The 8,001-nt window shown below is 41.1% G+C and overlaps 1 protein-coding gene across 1 annotated transcript; it reads right to left on the bottom strand.

The window, feature by feature from the left end:
* Nucleotides 1–3,485: 3,485 nt before the first annotated feature.
* LOC122670456 (extensin-2) lies at nt 3,486–4,730 on the bottom strand. The gene has a single exon (XM_043867339.1). It carries the CDS (start codon nt 4,649–4,651, stop codon nt 3,731–3,733), a length of 921 nt encoding a protein of 306 aa, XP_043723274.1. The 5' UTR covers nt 4,652–4,730; the 3' UTR covers nt 3,486–3,730.
* Between the last annotated feature and the right edge of the window lie 3,271 nt (nt 4,731–8,001).

Raw genomic sequence — 8,001 nt, 5'->3', positions numbered from 1 at the left:
AAGTCTGTGGAGGACTAGTTTCTATGACGTGGTTGGCTTCAATGAGATGGTGGAGAAGGTGAAGGAATAGATGGAGTATGTGTTCGTTTCAAATGTCTATATTCAGACTGGTTTGATAGATTTACATGCAAAAACTGTTGATTTGCATTCTGCCAAGCAAGTTTTTGATGAAATTGTGGTAAGGGATCCAGTTTCTTACAACTATCTAGAGAGGTGCAATAGGGGGAGATGAGTTGAGGACTGGCTCCGCTCATCGCATACTAAATAGGGCTTTGGGAATAAGAGAATACTAGCCCAAGGGTTGCCTATCTAAAATCTAAATCTGGGGAGGTTTTAGCTACACAGAAATTGTTCGATGAAATGACTAGGAGAACAATTACATGAAAAATGTTCATTAACTAGGAGAAAATTTGTTTCATGGAATTCCATAGTTTCTTCCTATGCACATAATGGTTATCTTCATGAAGCGGTGTATATTCGAAATGATGCAAGCTGAGAAATTTCCGCCAAATAAGACACCTCTGGTGACTTCTATCTATATGTGACAAGCTGGGGGACTTGAAGAAGGGTTTGAGAGTTAAAAAATTAATTGATCAAAACAAGATGTGCATTAATATTATTGTTCGTTACCAACCACGTTTATGTTTAGTTTATGATATAGAAAAAAAATTCTCAGCGGTGTTTCTTTTCTACAACAACTCAGCCTTATCCCAACTAAATGGGGTCGGCTACATAGATCCTTGCCCTCTAATCAGCTCTGTTAGAGATCATACTTGATACAAGGCCTAAGCTATGCATGTCTTTCCTCACCACTTCTCCTAGAGACATTTTAGGTATGCCCCTGGCTATTTCAGCTCCTTCAATCTGAATCAAATCACTCCTCCATATGGGAGCATCCAAACGTCTCTATTGAACAAGGCCATGCCACCTCAAACGACTATCTCATATCTTATCATGAATCAGATTCCCAAATCAGCTCTAATATGATCATTCCTCTACTTTATCCTTCCTAATTTTGCCGCACGTCCATCTCAACATCCTCATTCCAGCTACACTGAGTTTATCTATATGATGTTTCTTGAGTCTTAATTGCCCAACATTCCACACTATAAATTATAGCCGGTCGTATAACTGTCTTATAAAATTTACCTTTTTAAGTATTAAATGAATATGTCGATCACACAACACTCCGGACGCACCTCTCCACTTCACCCATGTTATTTTAATTTTTTATAAAACATCATCCTCTTTATCACCTTTATTTATGATTGATCTCAAATACTTAAAATTATCACTTTGTGGAATCTCTCTCTCTCACTCATCAATTTTCACCACCTCATTATCTGTCCTAGTGTAACTAAATTTCCACACCATATACTCAGTCTTCGTTATACTTATCTTAAAACCTTTTGATTCCAAGGATGATCTCCATAGCTCCAACTTTGCATTAATCCCTGCTTTTGTCTCATCCACCAAAATAATATCATCAACAAAAAGCATACACCAAGGAACCTCATCTTGAATGTCCATGGTTAAACCATCCATAGTAAGCGCAAACAAATAGGGGCTTAAAGTTGATCCTTGATGTAATCCAATTGAAATTGGGACTTCACTACCTCGATCCCCCACAGTTCTTACAATAGTCACCATATCGTTATACCTATCTTTAATTATGTCCACATATTTAGTTGAAACACTTCTCTTCTCTAGTACTTGCCGGATTAACTCTCTATGGACTTTGTCATAAGCTTTTTCTAGGTCAATAAAGACCATATGGGGATCCTTCTTCCTATCTCTAAATCTTTCTATTAGTTTCCCATGTAAATAGCTTTTGTCGTGGATCTTCCTGACACAAAACCAAACTGGTTTTCCGTAATAGTAGTTTCTAGTCATAGGCGAGTTTCAATAACTCTCTCCTATAATTTCATAGTATGACTTATTAGTTTTATACCTCAATAGTTATTTTCTTTTCTTCAGAACCAAAAAAAAAAAATTTAAATACTTCTGCCTCAAAAATAGTTTTTTAGAATAGAAACATTGCCAAACAGACCTAGACTTCATGACAACAACTTACCCAAACCTTTACCCATTGCTCCAAGAATTGGTTTCTAGCTTTCTCTTCTGTTGTTCTGATCTTCCTTTCATAATTCTGTTGTTCTCTTCTTTTCTCCATTAATTACACCTTCTGCAAGTTCTGCTTTGGGATTTTCTCCTTCAATATCCCCTGGGCCCATTACCCACAGGCTTAACTTGGGTATTTTCATCCCTTGCCTGCATCACTTGGCTAGTAAAGAATAGCTTTCCTCATCTACATGCACCAATTACCTGACCAAAAAACCTGTTTCTTTTGTTACTATTCTTATTCTTGTAATGCCTGATCCATCCATGTCATCCTACACAAATTAACAGGTTTTACAGAATTTTGAAAAGCAAGGCCAACTTGAGACTCCTAGCACGTTGTCATCTAACAACATGATGGAGGGCCACCCAGCTGGCTGACAATTTTTCCAACTTATATATCAAATTGTCTTCAACTAAAAAATCGTTCAACAATTGAGTCATCTTTGAATTGTTCCACTTAAAGGATTGGGGTAAAAAAAAAACAATGAAACTGGACTCCAACAATCCCCAGACAATGAACTAATCAAGTACTGAGGCCAAATATCAATTGGGTGAGCACATGCAAAGACACCCTTCGAGCAATTGATGACAGAGTGACTGAGATGCCCATGTCCCACAAAATAAATAATAAGCTATAATGGATTAAACCAATGAACCCAAAAATTTAACTTGAGTTTTTGTATTCACGGGTTAACATAAGAAAGCATGTGTAGTTATGCTAACCCAATCCATGCAAGAAGATGCATGCTTAGACCTATGGTCTGTAAACAAACACCACATATTTTTACTACCAGATCTCCCCTAGGCAAGGAATTCTGTATCACTTGTCCCAGGCCATGAAACACTACAATCCACTTTCTTATTTGAAGTCTCCCTTTAGAATCCTTCCAACTCGTGCACATCCTTTTTAGTTAGAATCCAATTAAGTTGCTAAAGGAATGTCTTTTATCATCAAGTCCCTGTCGGGTTAGAAGTGAAGTGAAGTGAAGTGAAGCAAAATTAGAACAAAGAAAATGGCAATCTCTGCTGACAGTAATAGTGTCATTCACTCAATAGCATGCTAAATATGGTAAAAAAATCCATCCACCCAACTTATGGTTTCTATATCCACTCCATACCGCTTTAAAACACATCTGTACACCTATACTCTTTCACTATGTTTGTGCTGATTCCTGCATGTGATCTTCAACTACTACTACTATCAGATCTACATCAACACTGTATTCAAAATTCAAATGCATAAAAGGATTTCAAGTAGAAAATTACAATGCAAAAGGAACTCAAAAGACATACAATGTAAGAAAGCACAAAATGAACGTGACACTGTGAAATAAAACAGTAGTAGATGCCTCGCATTTCCTCACAAAGCAAGAAATTTAACATTTTCCCGAACGGGAGGGTACTCGTCCAATAGATATTATAACTAACCTGTCCAAGCAACAATTAGAAACAGCAAAGATAAAACCACAAAAGCAACACCAACCATATATACATTTATATATAAAACTGTGCAACATACCCCAATATCGACTTTGGCAGTCGACTTTGCCATCTCAGAAGAGGCCAAACCCTAAAAACAGAGAGGAGGAACCCAAAATGATTAAATAAATCAGTAATCACCGCGATAATCACTGTAATCGTCTCTGGCAGCCAAGTTGCTCTCGACCCTCTCTGCAATCCTGTCCTCCTCGTACTTCAACCCTTCTTCCAAAGCAAGCCCTCCCAAGGCACCCGCAACAGCTCCGACGGCCAAACCCGTACCCACTCCCATCTTGCTCCCTTTGGGCTTCTGATCGTACGATGGCGCTGAGGGCCCACTTGGCCCACCATAACTAGAGACTGAAACGCGATCGAAGAACGGCCGAGGAGGAGGCGGCGGCGGGGGCTGAGAATAGTATCCCGAGTAATAACCAGAATACGGATCGGAGTAACTACCATAGGAGTACTGAGGCGGCGGAGACGGAGCAGGAGGCGGAAGAGGCGAACAGTAGGGAGAGGGAGAGTATCCCCTGTAATCGCGCGAAGAAGGAGGAGGAGGGGCACTGGAGTAATAATAGCTCGGAGGAGGTGTAGTATGGAAATCGGGCAACGGCGGAGACGGAGGCGGAGCAGGGCGGTCACGGATGGCGAGCTTCAGCCGGATCTTGCCTTGAGGACGACCGGAAGGACGACGGAGTTCAAGGGTTCTGATACGATTGGGATCCTCAGACTCGGAGATGTCCTTGAGAGGGAAACGGAGGGTTCCAACGAGGGGCTTGGGGGTTTCAGAGGGTTTGGAGTGGAAGATTTCGAGGATGAGGAGAGAGTCTTGGAGGGGAAGGTTAATGGGGAGGGTGAAGCGTTCGTTCCAGACGGGACGAGTTGATCCCGACTCATCAGGTTTGGTGGCGACTCGACGTTCGGGGTCGACCCAGAAGATAGCGTAGGGTTTGAGGTCGCCATGGCACCAATTGACATTCTTGAGATGTTTTGCAGAAACAATAGTGATGTCGAGGTCCAGCAGCTTCGATGGAGGGCGAGTGTTCGCCATTTTAACTGTTTCAGGAGCGACGGGACACGAAGAGGGGCAAAGCGAGAGCAGTGAGGGAAGGTATGAGGAAAAACGAAGCAGGAATTTATTCCAGGTGTCGATCAGGTGGTACAAAGGTCCATGTAGGTATGAAATAGAAAGAAAGATTATAATTCCCGCACATTGGATCTCCACTGCTGGTGAATCAGGTGACTGTCCAAATAGAACAAAACGTGATTGACATGTATACCGATAAAAAAAATTTATTCTAATCCGAAGGTTGGTAAACCTCCCACATCGTTTTTAAGTTCTCATTCCTGCCCTTTTAAACGTGATGAGCGAATGGATCAACTTTCACCGTTTCCCCCACCCCCGCGTGACGTACGCGGTACGCTACTTGTGTTGCAAATTGCAAGACAAATTGATTGATAACGGAGGTATTTCCGTAATTTGATTTTCTTTCTATAAAATAAGAAAATTCATAATGGTGAAAAGAAAACTCGAGGGACGTTTATAGTGTGTTTGGTTGCCTTTTTTTAGCGAGGAAGAAAATATACAAAGTATTCCTCTATCAACTGACTCTACGCATTTACCTCGGAACTTAAAAGTTTTAACTGGTGTAACAATAGACTCTGTTATAGTAATGTGTTGAACATTGTTCGGTCAACCCTCAATAATATATACACCAAACCCTATCTTAATCATAATGTAAATTTTTCTATCTAGTAATATAATATTTTCTTTTCTCAAAAAATATATATATATATATATATATACAAAATACAAAAAAGATAAAATAAAGACCTAATTTCCCTTCATCGACCCCTTTATTGACACGCATGTGTATGTGCTTAATTTTAGATATGTCTACAGTTTTTTTCTAGAGAAGTGATTGTGACCTCTAGTCCTGGATGACCCAATCAATTGCATATGAGACCATGTTATTTTCCACTCCTTGGTTTTGGATACCGTATATCCATATCTTATGTTTATCATGCACTTTATCTGCTTTATGCATCTTGATTTCCTTTGTTTGGCGTTGGGCATGCATAAATGAATAGCCTTCTTTCTACAAAAAAAAAAAAAAAAGAGATGAAGTGAGAATTTCTTCAACTATGGGATTTTATCCTTTGATTAGAATGAAAAATATATTTTCAATATAATACGATAGAGTTGAGAAATAGCAATGACATTCATTTTTTCATGACTTCAATCACTTCACAAAGTCAAATAATCTTAACCCCTTTACCCTTATTTATGAACTAAGTTAGGGATTCACCCATTTATGGGTTTACCAACCCTCATGGAAGACCTAGAGGGGGGGGGTTTTTTGGTGTTTTTTTTTGGGTTTTTGGGGGTTTTTAAAAAAAAATTATTAACCCCTTTTCAAAACCCCAAAACCCAAACCCATGAGTTCTTTCCATATGTATTTTAATGGAGAAAAGACCCATGTTGGGGTGTGTTAAGGGGGGTTGTAGGTGGGTTTTTTCCTCACAAGAGACCCCAAAAACCCCTAAGAACCCCATTTTAGCCCAAGACTTGGGGTGCAAAACCATTTCAATGGCAGAACAAAGAAGTCGCACGTGGGGAAGATTGCGCCAAAGTCCGGGAGGGGGGGGGGGGGGGGGGGGGGGGGGGCCACGTCTCTAGAACCTAGTTGCTGGGGGAAAGTCCGAGGGGGGGGGGGGGGGGGGGGGGGGGGGGGGGGGGGGGGGGGGGGGGGGGGAAAAGTCATAGGAGAAACTGACAAAAGGCACATGATATAGCCTTCCTTGCATGTGCCGGTCCCCTATTTTAGCCTTGTTTGATAACTTATGGGGCCCAACTCTTCTAGCCCTAAGGCACTAATCTCTCCCCACGTTGTACACTCTCTTTAGGTTGACCGACCTCGGCTCAGGGCGTATTAGTATGTGGGACAAGCAGTACTTGGCATCGAACGCCGATTTGAAGAGCTCCGTGCTGCGATTGACCGAGAATCAAGGTGAGTGAGTTAAGCAAACGCCTTAATTTATGGAATGTTTGTGTGTCGTGTCTTGCGAATGTCATTCATGCATGTGTGCTATAATATATAATTATTAGTAAGATATAGGACGATATAAATGTTTAGATGTTGATAGGACTTTACATTCTTGTCTTGCGATATTATTTATTTTTTGCACTATGGTGCGAATGGTGTTGGTTTAGTTATGGGACTCGGTGCGGTTGCAGGCCGGACCCGAGGATTCCATAATATGGACTCACTCATGGCATGTAGATCTAGGGCTTGGACGGGATCCAAGTGCCGGTGGGCTGGGCTTGAGATTGCCGTATTTGAAATTGCATTAGAGTTGTCCATTGCATTAGGTGGAAACGGGATGGTGACCGACCGACCGCCTTCGGTATTCACATCTCGTACTTGTATACGTACGTATGGGCTAGAGGGGCGAGAGGATAGCGGCCGATTTTCGGTATCTATGGACTCGGCCTCGGCCTATGCACATGCGTACCTCACTCATACAATAGGTGAATGCTCGGCTAGGATAAATGTTTACCCAAGATACTATGACCCTTACCGGCATGGGGTTAGGTGTCGGTCAAACCGTGGGTTCCGACCAGCTATTCGGTATACCCACCCGGAAATTCAGGAGCCAACCGTATTTTGGGCCGAACACCGACGGATTTGACTCGGGTTGATATCTCTTGGTGGAGATCGCACACTCCGACTGTTTGTCATCCTGTATACCATCCGTTATGGTACCGATGTCGGGATGCTACCTATGTTGCTATAGTATTCTTAGTTGTGTGTTAGGTGGATAACAATAAAACTATCATCATCATTCATTCATGTAGCATGATTGTAATTGTATGTGATGAACGGTCTACCTTGGTGGTATGGGACACCTTGTATCCGTCCATCATGTATGGTTTGCATCCAACCCCATTCATTATTATTATTATGCTTGTGTGGCTTAGCCACTCATTGTCTCGTTAGCTCACTCCTCGAGAAACATATTTTTAGTTGATGGTAATTCGGGCATGCGCATGGAGTTAAGACTCTGATGAAGGTCATGAAGAGTGGTGGACTTGAGTATGAGGATCATGGACCGAGTGCTATCGGAGATGTGTTCCACCTTGGTGTGGCCATCTTTTGTTACACTTTGATAAACTATTTTCGATTAGGTGTATTCTTTTATTCCTTTGATAAGTGTATTTATTATAAGATAATACATAGATCCGATTGAACCCATTGATATGAAGGTAAATTTGAATAGACAATATTTTATATGCTATCACCTAGCTTCGCTAACTCCGATGTTATTAATATTAATCCTTTCCTTTTACCTATTATTTGTCGTTGTGAATGAGTTAGTCTGAATCGTGATTCGTGGTTA

The sequence above is a fragment of the Telopea speciosissima genome, chromosome 1, assembly GCF_018873765.1.
Source record: "Telopea speciosissima isolate NSW1024214 ecotype Mountain lineage chromosome 1, Tspe_v1, whole genome shotgun sequence".
Classification (NCBI taxonomy): Eukaryota; Viridiplantae; Streptophyta; class Magnoliopsida; order Proteales; family Proteaceae; genus Telopea; species Telopea speciosissima.
Note: the sequence above shows the minus strand (reverse complement) of the source record. Positions and strands in the feature narration are given on the sequence as shown.

Excerpts from the sequence above, each read along its gene's own strand:
- LOC122670456 (XM_043867339.1), bottom strand. The coding sequence starts at position 4,651 with ATGGCGAACACTCGCCCTCCATCGAAGCTGCTGGACCTCGACATCACT.